The sequence below is a fragment of the Emydura macquarii genome, unplaced genomic scaffold, assembly GCF_026122565.2.
Source record: "Emydura macquarii macquarii isolate MOO-44397 ecotype Brisbane River unplaced genomic scaffold, CSIRO-AGI_Emac_v2 contig_968, whole genome shotgun sequence".
NCBI classification, from domain to species: Eukaryota; Metazoa; Chordata; order Testudines; family Chelidae; genus Emydura; species Emydura macquarii.
Window position 1 is genome coordinate 7,402,740 of NW_027131105.1, and position 18,172 is coordinate 7,420,911.

General features: G+C 52.1%; 1 protein-coding gene across 1 annotated transcript; it reads left to right on the forward strand.

Annotated features, from left to right (window-relative positions):
• Positions 1 to 449: 449 nt before the first annotated feature.
• On the forward strand, positions 450 to 8,139 carry LOC137150265 (cystatin-POGU1-like). The gene is made up of 3 exons (XM_067544069.1): positions 450 to 774; positions 5,750 to 5,875; positions 7,746 to 8,139. Exons 1-3 carry the CDS (start codon positions 544 to 546, stop codon positions 7,833 to 7,835), a joined length of 447 nt encoding a protein of 148 aa, XP_067400170.1. The 5' UTR covers positions 450 to 543; the 3' UTR covers positions 7,836 to 8,139.
• The last annotated feature ends 10,033 nt before the right edge of the window (positions 8,140 to 18,172 follow it).

Here is an 18,172-nt window from a genome sequence, read left to right on the forward strand (position 1 = left end):
TGAGGGCAGAGGGCAGAGTAACAGGTAGGGGAGGAGGCAGGTAGATGGTGGTGGAATGGGGGCAGGGGTGGAGGGGACAGATGGCGAGGGTGGGGTCGGCAGAGAGAGGAGGAGCCAGTTCTTGCTTGCTCCCCCCGCGCTGCCTCCAGCCCCGCCCACCTTCAGTAAGCCCCGCCCCCCGGTCCCCAGGTAGCTGCTGTGCTGGTCGCTGTCAAGGATTTTGCAGGCGTCGCAGCAACGGGGTGGTTTGAGGACGGGGCTGCGGGAGGCCGCAGGGAGCGTCTCTCAAGCGCGGGGAGCCGCTGGGCGGGGGAAGGCATCTTCTCTCTAGAGAGGGGGCGGGGCTAGAAGGGGGCGGGGCTAGGGGGCAGGCCGGACTCCCCGGAGGCGGGACTAGCAGGGGCGGGGCGGGGCTTTGAGGGGCGGGGCTAGTGGTGTTTTTCCGGGGCGGGGTCAGCCGCAGATCAGCTGCCGCCCGTTCTGTGTCAGCTCACGGCTCCGTCCTCAGCCAAAGCCGCACAACTGACTGCGTCACTCGCGGCGATGCCGAGCCACGGAGCAGGGGCGTGGCTGGTCTGGCTGGCCGCGCTGGGGCTGCTGCTGCTGGCGGGGCCGGGGCTGCGCGGGGAGCGCATTGTCGGCGGGGTGCAGGAGGTGCCGATCTCGGATCCCGGCGTGCAGGCGGCCGTGCGCTTCGCGGTGGAGGCCTATAACCGGGCCAGCAACAGCCTGCGCTACTGCCGGGCGGAGCGGGTGCTGCGGGCTCGCAGCCAGGTCAGCAGGGCGGGGTGGGGCTGGGCGCAGCACGGGGCGTGCCGGTGCAGGTGTCCGGGTTGGAGCCGGGGCGGGGTCCCGGTCCCGGTCCCAGTGGAGCCTTGGAACTGAGTGAAGGGTCTAGGCTGGGAGGGGAAGCTGGGCATAGGGAGTGGCCGGGCCGGGCCGGTCGCTTGAGGAGTAGGAGAAGGCGCACAGCTCGGGGGGGATCAGGGACTGGACCCGATGTGGGGCTGGGAGGCCCCTGTGGCCAGGTGGGTGGCAAATATGCTGGTTATGGGGTAGTAGGTTGCAGGGCAGGTGTCTAGGGGCATGTGGCTTTCGGGGGGGGGGGGGAGATGGCCAAGGTGTCCCTGCAGTTCCCCGTTTGTGCCAGCTCCTTCAGTGACAGCTGAGTAGGGGATGCCAGAACTGGGCAATTGGGGGTCATGGTCTCCCCCCAACTGTTAAAAGGCCACTATTTCCTACATGTGTGGCTGTGTATCCAAGCCCCTGAATCTCCGCTCCCGTTAATCACATCTCCAACCCTCGTGGCTGTGGAGAGACCCTTACCTGTGTGAGTGTGCGCAGCGTGGGATTGTGGGGATCCCCCGTGCAGAGGGTTGTCAAGAAGGATACTTGTTGGCATCACTGTAAGCTGCTTAGCACCTGAGTGCCAGAGCCTCCACTCTCATTTTAAAAATTGTCTCCAGGCCTCCTGGCTGCAGTGGTGCTTGCCTCATGTTTTTATGGTGCAATACGGGGCACTAGAGGGGAAGTCAGCATTGGCTGGTGGTAGGGCTATTATTGCTGTACCCAAGCCCCAGGAAAGCTGTTCTGCACCCAGGGCCTCATTCCCTTCTGGCACTGTGTCTGCCCAGCCCATGCCCTGCCCTGCCCTGCCTTGCTTCTCTCCTAATCACCCAGTCAAGCAGGATCTGTCTCATTGCCACTGGTTTTATTCCTGCACTGCTGAAAGCCCTTGTTGTTTTGGGGGCTCCCCCTTCTGTGCTGAGTGCTTTGTGGGACCCTGGCTGCAATCTGGTGGTCGGGTTCCCATGCACCCAATATGATGGGGCCCTGAACTTGCTGCACAGACCCTGGCCAGGACTGGGGAGACAGGGAACATAACTTGAAGATCTAGTCAGAGAGTGGCTAAACCATAGGTTCCCACCCCCAAAAGAAGTTGAGGCCTGGGCCTATTGCTTGATAGGGATGCACTTGGGGAACTGGAAGAAGATAGTACCTTTTCTAGCTATGCCCTGTCTTTCCACTGCCTCTACCCACTGGATTAGTCCATGTTGTGTACGTGAAAATATAACTGCTGGAGGAAGAAGGCATGTGTGGTGATGGATCTGGTCTAGGACTGTCTGATCTTATTGTGTTCCTTCTAGGGGAGATCAGGGCTAAGTCAGACAGTTGTTATTGGTGTTACACTAGTGCCTAGAAGCCTGAGCCAAGATTGAGGCGACGCCCCCTGTCGTGTCAGGTGCTGTGTGGATTCTAGGCCAAGATTGGTGGGAGGGCCTGTAGGAAGGGTAAGAAGTTCCCCATCTCCCTTCTTTATCGCAGTCATCATTTGTTAATCCTTCTGTCCTGTCTTCCTCCTCCTTCTTTTCCTGTCTAGCATGAACAGTGACAGTTCTCAGTTTCTCCTATGTGAACTTGTGTATGCTGAGCCTCGTGCTCTTTAAAGTTGGTTTTTATTGAGTTGGGTTATAGCCGTCCTGTACTAGACAGATGTGAGGTCACGATGGAATGCTGCTCCGCATGGAATGTTGTTTACAGCTTTCCAACATGTAACACTCTGAAGAACCAGCCTTTCATAAGGATCACTCTGGGCTTCGGTGGGGCAATCTGTCCAAGGCTTACTGTGTCCTAAAACTTGCCGTGTGGGTGCAAAAAGCTCTGGTTCTCATCGGGATAGTCTCCAGGCTTTCTTTGCCTTTTCTCATTAGTCTGTGACTGTGGACCTGCTGGTCTGATTCAGCGACCATTGGTTTCTTGGACGGGTGAGAGGAGGAATTGGGGAGGGTTCAGTTTAGAGCTACAAGAACAATTGGAGGTCTGGACTCCTGGAACACAGTTATTGTAAAAGATTTAAAGGGTGTTTAGGAAATCAGCTGAACATAAGCTCCCAGTGCAATGCTGTAGCTAAGAGGGCTGATGCGATCCTTGGACATTTAAGCAGAGGGATAAGCAAGCAGGAGTAAGGAGGTGCTATTACTTCTGTTTATGGTGTCAGTGAGACCATGACTGGGTACTGTGTCCAGTTCTGGTGTCCGTCCTTTGAAAGAGTATCAATGATTGGAGAGATCTCAGAGAAGAGCCACAAAAGTGATTTGAGGGCTGAAAAACCTTCAACTTGGGAAATGCAGTTTATTTGGTTTCTCCAAGAGACAACTGTTAGGTGATTTGATCACGGTCTGCAAGTACCTACATGGGGAGGAGATTTCTGATAACAGACCTTTTTAATTTGGCAGACAAAGGCAGAATGAGACCCAACGGCTGGGAGCTGAAGCTGGACAAATTCAGACTAGAAATAAGGTGCACTTCTTTAACAGGGAGGGGGATTAACCACTGGAACAGCTGAACTCAGGGACATAACAAACACACAACTCCCTTGGAGTCTTTATTTCCACTGGTGCCAGATGTAGTTAGTCATAACAATTCCATATAAGGGTTAGTGGACAGGTAAATAGTGCTGAGGAGTGGCCTGACCTCCAGAGTGATCTGTACTGCTCGGGGAGCTGGGCCTGTTCCAACACAAGGCGTTGTCATGCAGCCAAAAGCAAAGTTCTGCGTCAAGGAACAGGGAAGTGCAGGCCGTGCCTACGGACTGGGAGACTGTATCCTGGAAAGCGGTGACCCTGAGAAGGGATTTAAGGGTCACAGTGGACCAGCAGGTCGGCATAAGCTTCCAGTGTGAGGCTGTGCCCAAAAAGGACCAGCGTGATCCTGACCTGTATAAACGGGCGTAGTGAGTAGGAGCAGGGAGGGGATTTTACATCTGCGTCGGTGAGAGCGAAACTGGAATGCATCCAGTTCTGAGGGCCTCGTGTTCAAAAGGGTGTTGGGAAATTGGAGAGGGTGCAGAGACTAGCCAGAGAAAGTGATCAGAGGGCTGGGAAAAAATGCCTGACGGCGAGAGACGTAATGGACTCCATGTGATTAGCTTCTTAAACCGATCAAGAGATGGCGTCTTGATCAGCGTGTCTCGGTACCTTCCTGGGTATTAAACGGCTCTTCCACCTAGTGGAATAAGAACTAGTGACTGGAAATTCAAGACACATGCCAGTGAGGCACACGTTTTTACTATTAGCTGGAACAAACGCACAAGGGACGTAGTGGATTCACCATCTCTTGATATCTCCAAATCCAGCCTGGCTGCCCTGCTGGAAGCTGCTTTAGCCAAATGTGAGTTATTGGGCTCAATCCTGGGGTAACTGTTGGGTGATGTTGTCTGGCCTGTGCTGTGCAGGAGGTCAGTATAGATTGTCTGCTGAGCCCCTCTGGCCTTAAACTCTATGAATTATAAACCAGTTTACATTTCACTAGGCCAAAGCGTTGTTCCTCACCCGTGAAGGACACGCAGTTGCCCAGCCAAAGGCCCCTATCCAGTCTGCGAAGTATGATGGTAGCTTCCAATACTGCACTCGTTACGCTTGGACTCCGTCCCATTGGCTGAGTTGACTCTACACTGCTACATTGGTCTAGGTCCCCAGTACAAACATCTCTGCCCATTTGTGTCTCTGTTCATCTCTTGTCTTTTTGGCGAGGGATGATCTTTCTGTTCTGTGGTTTTGTACCGCGCTTAGCACAGGGGGGGTCTTTGACATGACTGAGGCTCCTCAGTGCTGCCACTATCCAAATATTATTTTTGAAGGAAAAGTCTTTTTTGGTTAATTTTTCTCTCTTCCTAAATCAAACAGTTTTGCTGTTTATTTTGTTCAATTTCTCAACAGATACTGAACCAAAACATCCATCCTGTTTCTTAATTTTCGCTTCTGCAAATTCCCCCCCATCCCCACCCCTGTTATGGTTTCCTTTTCTCTTTTGTAATGTATGGGAATTGAGTAGTATCCCTTTAAATAGTTTCAGCCTCCCTTGTATTGCAGAAGTCGCCAGATCTTTGCAGAGAAGCAGTGTGCATGTGTTGCTAAGTACTGTATGTTTGTATCTAGCTATTTGGAACCAAACTGTGTGTGCATTTCCTCACAGTCTTAATGTTGTGTAGAGATCAAGGACACTGTACTTTCCAAAATGGCTCCAATCTTTTACATTGCCACTTTCAAAGCCTAAAAGTATTCATTTTGGGAAAACTTGGTTTCTGAAAAAGATGGCATTTCCTCCCTCCTGAGAATATTTGAGGTGTGTGTTTGTGTAATGGAAACTTTGTTTTCCTGGAACTGGCTTTTTATTCAGCTTACTGTAAGGAACAAGTAAGCGCTTTAAATACAGTGATTGATGAGTGCTCTGGACTGGGACTCAGGAGATCTGGTTTTATTCCTGGCTCTGTTACTGATCTTAGGCAAGTCCCTTCCCTTCTCTGTGCCTTAGTTTCCCTTTCCACCCTTTGTTTGTTGTGACTGTGAGCTCTTCAGGTCTTGGATAGTCTTCCATTGATTTTAGTGAGCTCTGGATCAGCCCGTGTCTGTGCAGCGCCTGCGATGGGGGGGTGTTGATTTTTATGGAAGGGCAGGTGGGAGGAATCGGGGTCCCATTCTCAGTTGGGGGGGTATTGTCTATGCAGCGCCTGACAGATGGGGGGGCCCTGATCTCAACTGCGGGGGGAGGGGGAAGAGGCTGTCTGCAGTTGTTGGCGTGATGAAGAGGCCCTCAATCTCAGTTGTGGCCTCCAAGCACTACCATCTGCAAACAGAACAACTGCAGTTTGTGGAGCTGAAACGCTTTGATTCCTCAGTTTCCCGCTATTGATCAGAAGTGGGAAATGTCTGGAATCCTCCTCACACTGGGATCTCTGCTCTTGTTCCAGGTGGTGGCTGGCATGAAATACTACCTGACCGTACAGCTGGTGACCACCCAGTGCCAGAAAAATAGGGCAGGCCTTGGAAACGTGGACATCAGCACGTGCCCCTTGCCGCCCACATCAGAGCAACAGGTGAGCAGAGAACACGGCATAGTGTCTAGTTGAGGCATCAACTTTGTATGGGCTCATTTTTGTCTTGTGACACAGAACTTATTTGTAGAACTATAGCACTTACAGGCTCCAGTCCTGGACCAGGATCCCATTGTGCTCGGTGCTGTACAAACACAGAACAAATAGATGGCCCCTGCCCCAGAGAGCTTCCCATCTAAGTATAAGACAAGAGACAGCAGACAGACCGGGGACCCCAGGAAAACAGTGAGACATTATTGGGCAGTGGGCTCAGCGCACTAGCAGTCTAGCTGTTGAAATTTTTTTTTTTGTAGGCATCATTGCAGAGGAGAACTTTTACGAAGCATTTGAAGGTGGATAATGAGTAGTTTTGCAGATGTATACAGGGAACTTCTCCAAAGCGGAAGAGACAGCACCTTTAGTTGGACTTGGGTTATTTTGGACAACTTAGAGTACAGGGTGCTGCATGACATCTCTGACCTTGGGCAAGTCCCTTCCCCCTTCACCGTGCCTCAGTTTCCCTTGCCCACCCTTCATCTGTTTAGTTTGCAAGTTCTGCAGGGTAGGGATTGTCAGAACCTGGCATAGTGGGGCTGTGATCACAGATAAGGACTACACGTGCTAGTGTAATTATATAAATACAAGCTTTTGGAGTACATTAGTCTTAAAGTGAATGCTTCAAAAGCTTTGTGTTAAAAATGTCTCAAGACTTCATAGTAATTTTAAAATAATAAAAATGTTTCTACTTTAAAACATGCCCCTGAGGGGCTGGCAATCCAAACACTGAAACTGAGTGTAACCAGAGTCTGAAACTAATTTGCCTGAGAATGTAAATAGAAGTAAAACTAATTCCTTTTTGCTGTCCCGGCTGAGAAGAATGGTAATAGAAAAAGGGTGGGGGAGGGGGATTCAGTTAGGATAATGAGCCATATGATTTTCCTTAAGCTCCCTGGAAAATTGCAGCTTTATGGTTTGACCATAACAGGGGCTGGTCAAAAGTTTTCCACTTAAACTGTTTGGTTTTTTTTTAATGAAAAATTTAGTTTTATCAAAACCCCAACTTCCAACTGAACTTTTCCCCCCCCCCCCCAAAAAAAAAAAGGTGCCACGGAAAATGTTGATATTTCAGCCATAAACTGAAATATTTAGATTCAGAATGGTGCCCTAGCATCTTGTGCATGTTGTAATTAGGGACGTTGTGCTCCTATTATTCTCTATAAGCCACGCTCCCTATCCAGCCTACAGTGATACACCCCTCCCCTGGCTAAGAGGGGAGAAGGTGGTGAATCTTGAGAGATGGAGTCTGGCCAGAGAGCACGGCCTATAGAGGAGAATGGGAGATAAGGCACCTGAATTACAACTCTTGTGAAGCATCATGGCATCATTTTGAAATCAAAATAGCACAGTTTTTGGCTGAAATATTTTGGGGGTTTGATAGTTTGCCCTAAAGTTGACATTTTCTGTGGAAAGAACTTATTTTCTGACCTGCCCTAGTCAATAGTGACTCAGATAAGGAAACTTTTTTTTAAAAAAAGCCCCCAATCTTTTAAACTGATGGTGCCCTTTGGAGAAAGTAAAATAGAAAATAAGACTCTTCTAACAGACTAGGTGTATGGGGCATAAGCTGAATCACTCTTAGTGTTGGCTTTGCATGAGTGCTGGTTTGGGATCACATTTGTAAATAATGGGTTCCCATCAGCTCAGGCCAATACACTATACAGCACTGTGTGACTGGGTGTTATGACTGTCACTAAAACGATGGGCCTGATTCTTGCAATGCAATATACCTGGGCATAAGCCAACTTCTCCTGGTATAACAGCAGCCATCCTGTGTTTCATGACTGACTAACTGTGGGACATTTTCCCCCTGCAGAAACTGCTCTGTGAGTTCCAAGTCTGGTCCCGTCCCTGGCTCAACCAGACACAGCTGTTATCACAGAATTGCTCTGTATTTGAATCCTGAAATCCGTCCCATCTGACAACCGTGAACTGATCTGCTGCTGATTTCGTGCTGCATGGGGGACACACCGGCTCTCACTTCTCTCTAATCACCTAGCCAAATTCCCTACCCGGTGGAGGGAGATCAGGATCTTAGATTCCTCCCCTCCCCCCCCATCACAGGGGGTTTGGAAATGGCTGGGCCCCGCTTCTCCTGGAGTCTGATTGTTCAGCCTTGCTTAATGACAAAACTGAAGCTGCTGGATGCTTTCTGTCATAGCTAAGATTTGGCATCCCCTAAGATTAGGGAATAAAACTGATGTATTGAACCTGTGGTTCAATGGCTGGTGTTTTTATTCCCTCATTTCTTCTATCCCTCTCTTCTGTCATTGAATACTTCATAGGTGTCAAGGATATCATGCTTGTCTTCGCTAACAACAAGCCATGGAACCTCATCCAGCCCATGTCTGGCAGTTGAACTGGATCATAACTTTTATTTCAGATAGAGACATCCAGTCTTGATTTAAAGACCCTAAATAATAGTAAATCCACCTAATTCCTCTGTACTCAGTTCCTGACATATACAGGAAAAAGACAGTATCCCTTTAAATGTTTTGAGTCCTCCGAGTTAGAAGCAGTCAGAGCAGTGGTCTGTACAGAGCTACATTTGTTCCCAGGTTATCAGAGAACGGGGCTAAGCCGGGAGTTCTGATCCCAGCTGCCTTGCACAATGAGGAAGGTGAATAAGGTATAAAAACCCAGTAGGCTAGACAGACGCATGTGACAACAGGCAGCTCTATGGGTCTGGTGGACAGACAGCCTGACCTGGCTGTCTTGGACAGTTGGGCTCAGCTCTAGTTGTTATAAAGAAATGCCTGATTCCCACGGTCAGGGCTGTGCTGGCCTGACCTGAATAGTGACCTAACTTGGACCCAAATTGCTTGGAGCTGGACTGATGTCTATATCCTAGCTTCCAATCTGGGCCCCAGGGTGGGGACTAGAACATGTGGGGGGGCCTCTTCCCTCTACAGGCACCTTCTCTGATATGGCCTGAAAGTGAGGGGAGTGGCTGGCTGGGGTGGGAGGGGAGAGGGGGGAGATGAGTTCAGTCTGGAGTGGGCGGAGCAGACAGCACAGGCAGGACTCTGAACATTGGCCAAGGGCTAGCAGTACGCCCAAGCAGACCTGGCTGGGTGCAGGAATGGCTGGGTTCTGCTCTGACCTGCTCTGCAGGAGGCCAGATTAGACTGGAAGCTCTGTGGGGCAGGCAGCGCCTAGTGCAACAGGTCCCGGTCCATGCCTGGGGCTGGTGGGTGCTCCCACCCAAATGCTAATAATGGTCCCTTCTGCCCTTACAATTCACGACACTGCCAGAGACTGGGCTAAAGAGCAGAAATAAAATGAGCCCTATCGCCATCTAGTGGCTGCTTTAGGTTATTCTCAAATCCGCACTGTCCCTGAGTTGCAGAGAAATCTCCTCTCCGTCTGCACTGATGTGACCCCTGTGTACTGTATAGGAATAGGATGGTATCCATTTAAATAGCAGGTGAGCCCTCTAGGGTGCTCATTGTGTTCTGTGAGTTAGAAGCTGCTGCAACACCTTCCCCTCTGCCCCCCGCAAGCCACACCGGGTTCGTAGCTGGGCCTAATGTTGTGCACGTTAATAATAAAACAATGATCCTTAGCATAATAAAGTCATGATAGTTAATTGGGTTACCCAGAGTATTATGGGATGGAATCAGACTCCACCCCCTCTTACTTTTTTGCTTTAGTTTGGTGGTGGGGAGCTTTTCCCCCAACTCTGTTGTGATGCCCTTGAGTAAAGCAGCCAGCTTCCAGCCTTCAGCGTGGGGAGTAGACTGACTTTTGTTGCACTGAATGGTCCCTTAGGATTGGATTTTCCAGCAAATCAAAAAAATCTTATTTGTTCTGATCGCTGGTGGCTGTTGTGGGCTTGTACTGTGTCAAGGACAACAGCACTCTAGGTCCATTTTTGTTTTAGGCATCAAGAAAACTACTTCTGGAATAAACTTGACTCCTATCTTGCATTTCTCCTAGAAATGAAAAATCCCCACAGAGCCCTGCTTGTTTGCAAACTGCTCAGGCCAAAGGGGCAAAAACCCAGGTATAATTTGTAACATCAGGTGATGGGGGGAGATTCTGGCTTTTTCCTTCACGGCCAAGAGACTGGCTGGTACAAGGCAAGGGGTTGCCAATGTGGTTTGGGGAAGGTTTTGGTGTTGCAACCTTCTTGGACTGTTGGTGCCTCTGCAGAGCTCGCCCCCCCGCTGGGGCTGACTGCCCTGGCTCCTGGACTTTGGCTTTGTGGGAGTGATGTTATTTACAACCTTGCTCTCAGTTATATAACATGCTGCACTTTCCTACCTGCGGCCCTCACAGCAATGGTAAATATCATTAATGTGGGGGCAAACAGGCACAGAGAAGGGGAGGGGAACCCCAGGAATCCTGCCTTCCTATTTCTTTTTCTAACCACTGGCCCCCATCACGTCTTAATTTCAGGAACCTAACTCAGGAATCCTGACTCCTAGTTTCCTCATTCTAACTACCAGACCCCACTCCTGTGCCTAGTCCAGTTATAGAACCCAGCTGTCCTGCTCTCGAATTCCTCCTCTTATCCACTAGACACCCCCCCCACCTCCACCTCCTCCTCTGAAATAAACCCTGAGTTCTGACTCCCAGCTTTCCTGCTCTAACTATTGGACACCACTTCTTTCCTAGATCCAAGAGAACCCAGGAGTCCTGGCCCCCAGTCACGTGGCCTAAGCAGTGTGTGTGGGATCTGTTGGAGAGTGGTGCTGGCCCAGTGCCGCCCTATCCCGTCAGCCATGCTACCCATCCCCCTAACCCAGCTGATAGAAGAAGGGCAGGGTGACTATATTTCCCAAAGGGAAAATGGGGATACTGCATGGGGCTCACCCAAGTCCCACCCCCGTATGGGGAGCTTGCCCAAGCTGCTCTCCCGAGGTCCCTCCCCTGTATACAGAGCTGGCCTGAGTTGCTCACCCAAGTCCACTCCTATGTGTGGGGCTGCTCTCAGGGGGGCCCTCCCATCTCATATGGGGGTTGGCCCAAGTTGCCTGGCATTACGCCCTGCTGTGCGGGGCTGATGTTGCAGCTCTTTCCTCCCTCTTCCCTCCCTGAACTTTCCTCCATGCCCCACCAGGGAGGGAATGCCCCAGTTTTTGGCAAAACTGGACATTTGTCCTGTTTGCTCTCTCAAGAGTAAATGGGACAAGAATAATGGGACAAATGCCCCGTTTTGCCAAAAAATTTGGAACACCCAGGACAAGGCTTAATCAGGGGCCTGGTTCAGCTAAAACAGCTATGGACACCCCCTAGAAGGGGCCACGTGGGGTGGCAATGAAGCAGGCTCATATGCTGTGGTGGGGTTTCAGGGTTTATTAGCGCACGGCGTGGCAGCACATCAGGTTACAAGGACCATTCATGCAGTGCTGAAACCATGGCAACCTAGGCCTTCATTCCTAGAGCCCTAGACCCGCCGTGTGGTGCTTTGTCCCTCTATAGTGGTGGCTGGGCCACAAATACAGGCTGAGGAGCCTGGCAGCAGCCTGGCTTCCAGCTCTGCCAAGAGAGGCTTGTGTATTTAGATCCTGAGATCACTGGTTCAGTCCCTCTTGCTGGAGACTTGCCTAGGAGCATCCGTGTCCCCCAGCTAGTGAGAGCTCCTGACCCTGGAGAGGGGGGCTGGGGCTGGGGTGGCCAGATTGGTTTCAGAATTACTACTTTGTTTGCCATCAGGCTCCCTTTGCCCTGCCTCTGTTGGGCAGGGCATCTCAGATGGGCACTGCCTGCTGTGGGTGTGGCATCCTCTGAGGCTGGCACTGCTCCCCTCAGCCATCACGCTTCTTCTTTCTAAGGGAACCCCAGCTGCTCCCCTCCTCATGTCTCGTGGCCACACTTGGCACTGCCCAGCAGTAGCCTCTGCCACCTATGTCTGGGACTTCCCCACACTGGGAAGAGGGGCTACTAAGAAACCCCTGTCACTCTGCCTAGTGAAAAATCAACCCCCCCTGAAAAATCAATTGGTTCCCTGCTTCCCCCACCACCACCAGCAGGAGACAATCTGAGGTTCTTAGTGCCATGCTCCTGGGGTGGGGGATTGCCAGGTTGGACGGCTATGTTATGGCAGGTCAATGAGGGGTGGGGCTAATAAGGTGAGTCTCTGTGATGCGGAGACTTTACAGCACAGTTGGCACCCCCACGGTGGTTGGCAGCATGCAGGGGAGTAGATAAATGCTGCCCAGTTGTTACAGCCCCAGCTATGTGAGCAGCAGAAAGGGCTGGGAAGCAGCACCAGCGTTTACTGGTTTGGACTGGGGCCTTGCAGGGGAAATGCAGTTAGTGTAGGCAGAGCTGAGATTTCTGTTCCCAGGTTATCAGAGAGGAGGCCAGGCTGGGATCTTGGACTCCAGCAAGCCTGGATCATGGGAGATAAACCTTGAGAGACTGTGTGTGAAGGTAACTAGATAGAGAGAGGTGTATGGGGATGGACAGAGGGGTGTGTACGGGGAGGGAGGGATAGATAGACATATGTGAAGCTAGACAGAGGGGTGTCTATGGAGATGGAGGGGTGTGTATGGAATAGATAGGCATGGATGGATAGAGAGGTGCATGTGGGGATGGACAGATAAGTATACATGAGGACAGACCGAGGGGTGTGTATGAGGATGGAAGGATAACAGATCAGTGTGTGGGAACAGATCAATTGATCTGGATCTGGATGGGTGGCCTGGGCCCATCCCTAGTCATTATAAAGAAGCACCCAGTCCCCGATGCAACCAATGTGCAGATTGGTGGCTGCTGCTGCTACTCAGGGAAGTTCCTGTCTCTGGAAGTGGCCCAGCCAGCCAGAGTCATTGTCTCTTCTCCTGGTTCCTCAACATGTTCTCACCGGCAGCGGGGTAGCATCGGAGGGGGGAGTGGAGCGGCTCAGTGTCACGCTGGGCAGGTTAGCCACGAAGGTCTCCCAGCCTCTGCGGAGGGCTCGGTCCACCTGCTGGAGGGTAGAGAACGGGGTGAATGGGCAAAGGAGGGTGTGATCTGAGGGGATGTCTCCATTATTGCCTCCCCCCCAGCCCTAGGACAGGTGCAAAGGCCATGACTCAGGTAGGGCTGGGGACAAAGTCACAGCCAGGATCCCAGCAGGCTGTAGGCTGAGCCAGCCACTGCCAGGAGATTCCCCCTGGCTGAACCAAGTCGCTTCTGTGGAGACAGGCTAGTGGGAGTGGCTTACTCAGAGTGTTGGGAAGGGATATGGGCCCTTTCCCCTCTAAGGGACATCTGACCCCAGGCCCAGAGGACTGGCTATTTCGAAGGGGGTTACAGGGAAAGGCTCCAATCCAGCCTGTCACAGAGTGCCAGGCCCCTTTAAGAGGGAATGGATGCAGTCCCCTGTGACTAATTAGATGCCTCCCAGCAGGGACTCTTTAGCAACTCACCTAATTCCACCTGGGGCCACCTCAGTCAGTGACCAGTGCCAGAGGTTGGGGTCTATTCAGGGGCGGGTGGGGAAGGTTCTGTGGCCTGCAATGTGCAGGAGGTCAGTCTAGAGGAGCATGATGGTCCCTTCTGACCTCAAAGTCTATGAGCTGCGGAGAGGCTGGGAGCTTCTCATAAAATGCTCTCGGCCGGCCATGTCTGGGTTAGCTGGGGGCAGGGGAGGGCTGCTAGATGAGGGAGGCAGCAGCAAACTGTGGGCAATCCCTGGCAGGGGAAGCAGAGAAGAGCTGCTGAGAAGTGAAAGGCTCCGGGGACCTGGAGGCTGCTGTCCTGGCTAAGGGATGGGATCCTGGGGAAGTCCAAGGTGGGCATTAAACATCTGGCACTAGTGAATAACCCCAGGACGGGGAAGGCTCTTTAAGCTTCTTCATTTTGGGGGGAGCCCTGGGGCAACCTGCTGGGCCTGTGCGCTGGGAGAAGAATCTGGCTGGCCGGTGAATGACAAGGGTCGTGGGAGACCCTGGAAGCGGTGACGTTTAGACTCACCTTTAAGGCTATGGCGGGGGGGGGGGCTGGAGCTTGTATGCAATCAAGGGAGCCCTCAGCAAGGGTGGCTTGTCACTGCCCGAATCTGTGGCGTGATTGGCAGGACTCGGGTGCGAGGAGGCCTCGAACTCCATGTGGCCGAGGGAGAGAGCGGCTTTGGGTCTGGGGCGTGGTGAATGGGGTGGGGGGTGCTCATCGCAGTCAGAAGTCGGGTTACAGCATGTTTCCCACTCTGAGTTTCTCTGCCCTGTTATAATCTGAAACGCCACTGAGCAGAGGCTGATCCCGAGGACACGGACTATCCTGAGACTGATGGTCATGGCTCATCCATCCCACCAGGCCCCTGCTGCTGAGTCTTTAAGACAACTAAGCTGATAAACCTACAAGAGGCTTAGATGCCCTGGGTACTTGGACTGTAAGCTCTTCAGGGAAGTGACTGGTTCTTGGTTATTATTTAGCACGGCACCTAGGGCCAATGGGACTCTGGTCTGTAGGTAGAGCCCCAGTACAGCTAGTGAGGGGATGTGTGTGACAGAGGGATTCCTAGCCACTACTGCAGTCAAAACAGTACATAATAAGAACCAGAATGTTTATACAGCACGTGATATTTTAGGGGGCTCTATCTTGAAAATCCCTGTTCAATCAACCCCATATCTGTAGTGTTAATCCTAGCCAAGGCCGCCCATGAGACATGGCAATTTTCGAGGACTTAGAAAAACCATCAGTTAAGCAGCAAGCAAGTCTCAACTTGACCTGTAGCGGCTGCGCTCTACTCGGGTGGTTCTGATACACGTGCTTGGGAACTAGTCAACAAAACATTCTTGGCCAAAAAATGCGGATTAGTTGAAACCAAACCTGTTTGTGGAATGGGCCGGTTTTGATTAATTTCCTGACCTGATAAAACATTTGGGGGGTGTAGGGAGAAGGGAGACAGGACTGGAACGACCTGTCTTGATATTTGCTAAACCAACTTTGATGTTTTGATTTGAAACAATTTTTTCTTTTAAATTTAACTTCATTTAAGCTTAAAAAGAATTCTGGAATGTTTTGTTTCCATGGACCTGAATCAAAACTTTTTTCAGTTTGGTTCACAAAATCTTTCTGGTGTATGGGGGAGGTTTGTTTGTTTGTTTTTTTTGGGGGTGGTGGTGAGGGGAGGGGAAGAGCTTTTGAAATCTCCAATTCTCATGGGATCTGCCAACCATTTCTGGCCCAGTCCTCGTAAGAAGGCTATTTCTCTCTATTCCTCCCACTACTGTCTGGCTTGGGGGGGCAGGGAATGGGATGTGGGGCCTTTCCCCTCTAGTGGGTGCTGACTCAGGGGGGAAAAGGAACCTCCGGGGGGGGGAGGGGGGGGAACGGGGGGGGAGGAGTGTGCAGGCTCTGATCTGGCCCCAGAACCAGGGAGACCATTTCATGCCACCATTACCTGATTGCCTCACAACCCTTAATAGAGTTTTCTTCACAACGATGCTAGTGAGGCAGTGCAATGCTATTATTCTTAGCCTCTCTGACTCTGTTTCCCCATCTGTAAAACTAAGACTTATCTGAGTTGGGTGGTGGACCAGGGAATTGAACCCAGTCTCTTGAATTACAGGCTAATACCTGGAGCCCTGGCTCTCCCTTCCCCTCTGTGGATAAAGGGATAATAGAGGTCTAAAGAAATGGTTAGAGCCGGACAGATCAAAAGGCTTCTAACAATGTATAATGCCCTCTGTGGGCAGGGTTTACATGCCTGTTACTAATTTACAGCTGTAATGTATTAACTCTTTAGCAACAAAATCCTAACATAAGCCATTAGCAGCCTTCCTGGTGTGTGTATGGGAGGGAACAGAGATGTGGGCCTGCAGAGTCCTCTACCCTCAACCATGAGAGGGCATCAAAAAATGTAGCACCTCCTTCCCCCCTCCAGGTGAGGAGTAGAAAAGACCACTACTGGAGAGGTGAGGGTCTGGCAAAAATGGGGCCGGGGGGTAACTTCCCCACTGGGGAGGGGGGGGTGCTAGAAAATGCCACCGCTAGAAAAGGCTGGAGCTGGGGGTTGGTAAAAGCAGAGGGGGGTAATGACACCACTGGGTCTGAGGGGAGGAAGTGGGGGTGGGTGGGACAGAAGATGTCACCATCAGAGAAGATTAGAGATGGGTATGGGGGGTAACTGGATCAAGTGGGGGGAGGGGGTGTAAAAAAGGGGCAGAAAATGCCACCACTGGCAGAGGGGCATCAGGGGGAATGGAAACCCGCAAGGGCTGCTGGAAAAAATCTAGGCTGGGATTGGTGGGAAGAACAGGAAAACACTGGGGGCTCCCATCAGTGCACCCCCAAATCCATCCCATGCCATCCTCTCTGCCCCCTCCTCCCCCCCGATTTCCAAGCTGTTACCTTCTTGCACTGCCTCATCCTGTGATGGCCCTTGCCCTGAGCCTCCCCGATCAGCAGCTCCCCATCATCGCGGCTTAGTGAGTGGGGCATCTCCCCTGGGATGGGAATCCTCTCAGCTGGGGGCTCTCCCCGCACACTCTTCCATCCTCTCAGGCTCATAGCTCTCCTCCTTCCCCTCTGCTTGGCCTTGTCCGAGCTCTCTGTCTTGTTCCCCCACACATGGGGCGGGGCAGCATCCTCAAGCTGGCCATATGTGGGATCCAGAAGGCTGGGGGATTTAGGGGTGCGGAGGGAGTATGCTCTCCGGAAACTCCTGCTGTGGGCCATCTCTGTAGTGGGGCTGGCCTGATCTGCCCCCGGCACTGAGTCTGATCCTGTCCCTGCTGACCGGCAGACACCAGATGCTTCTGTCGCAGACAGATACCCAAGGGCAAGTGGCTTGTGCTTCCCTTTTTGCTCTGGCTGATTCACCCCTTGGAGAAGGGTGTGGACCTGTGGGTTCTGTTCCATCCAAACAGGCCTCATATGGAAAGTCTCACACCCCGCCTCCCAGTCCCGTGGGGCCAAAGGTCCCTGCTGTGGCTACCTTATCACAAAATTCCTCCTTGGCAAATCTCAGCCCACGGGGTCAAAGGTTGATGCTGCTGCTCATCAAAAATCCCCTCCACGTTGCCCTGGGGGATCACATGTCCCTGCTGTACCAGCACAGGCATTGAGGAGGGTCTAGCGGGCACTGTCAGCAGCTTAGAGCCCCTGGGTCCTGCTCCCTTAGCCCCACAGCTGGCTGGCCTGGCAAGATCTGGCAGTGCCTGACACATGAGGTCCTAGCATCTGACCGGGGCTCCTGGGTGCCATCCCAGTGACCTTGGGCAAGTCATGTTCCTTCTCAGTGCCTTGGTTTCCCCATCTGTCACATGGGGTAATTATCCTGACTGCCTTAGAACAGTGCTTTGAAAGCCCTGGGTCAGAGCTATGGGGTATAATCAGACCCTGCCTCCGCTGGGAAGTAAATTGGAGTCCAGATCCAAACCGCCCCTCAAAACTTTCAGGCCCCCACCCTCCCAGATTAACCCTTATTTGAGTGCTTAGGGTTTGGGGCAGGAAAGCTCAGAGCAGCTGGGGCTGGGTGCTCCCCAGAGAGCGACGTGAAGCAAAAGGGGGAAATTGATGCTGCAGAGTAAGGGGCATCTAGTGGGCTGTGTAACTGGAGACCCCAGTCCCGACCTGCTCGCAATCTCTCTTAGCCTTGGGCCTCCCAGCTGCTCCCATCTCCACTGTTCTCCAATCCCCGTCTCTCCCAGTCTCACCTGAGGGAAGGGTGGGGTGGGAGCTCAGCATTTCAGAGGGTAAATATTAGAACCCCAGGGGATGATCCTGCAGCCCTGGGGAGAGAACTAGGCTGATGGGAATGTTCCTTCCCCTCTGGGAGGAGGGAGAAATGGGCACCAGGGCAACCCCAGGCTGGGGGAGGGGGAGCTGGGTGCCTGAAGGAAGCTGGTTGTGACACCGAGTGTGAGTCCAACCAATGAGAAGCGGGCAAGAGGGGAAGAGAAGTGGGCCCCTGGTGACTGTGTGCTCATGGGACATGGGGACTAGCCTGTCACAAGGTGCGTGAGGCTGCTCCCATCTGCCTCCCTACAAACCACTTCCCTTTCCATCTGCTGGCAAAGCAGTTTGACTATGGCCCTGGGCTTCCAGTGCACTAAGATCCTGGCTGCCCCCAGTATCCTATTACTCTCATACCCCAGTCCCCAGCTGATCCCAGTACAGTATCTTCAATTGCTCTGAGATCCCAGAATGTCTCAGTCCAGCTGTTCCCAGGTACACGATGGGCAAGACCCTGGGTGAGGCAGCCCTGCCCCAACACACATCAACACACATGCCTAGAGTAGTGTTTTAACATTGACACGTTGCTAAAATCAGCAGCACAGGGGGAAAGATCAAGAGGATGTGACC

Bases quoted from the DNA above. Each gene is read 5' to 3' on its own strand.
- LOC137150265 (XM_067544069.1), top strand. From the start codon at position 544: ATGCCGAGCCACGGAGCAGGGGCGTGGCTGGTCTGGCTGGCCGCGCTG. The intron at 775-5,749 runs GTCAGCAGGGCG...CTCTTGTTCCAG, and splicing joins TGCTGCGGGCTCGCAGCCAG to GTGGTGGCTGGCATGAAATA. The intron at 5,876-7,745 runs GTGAGCAGAGAA...TTCCCCCTGCAG, and splicing joins CGCCCACATCAGAGCAACAG to AAACTGCTCTGTGAGTTCCA.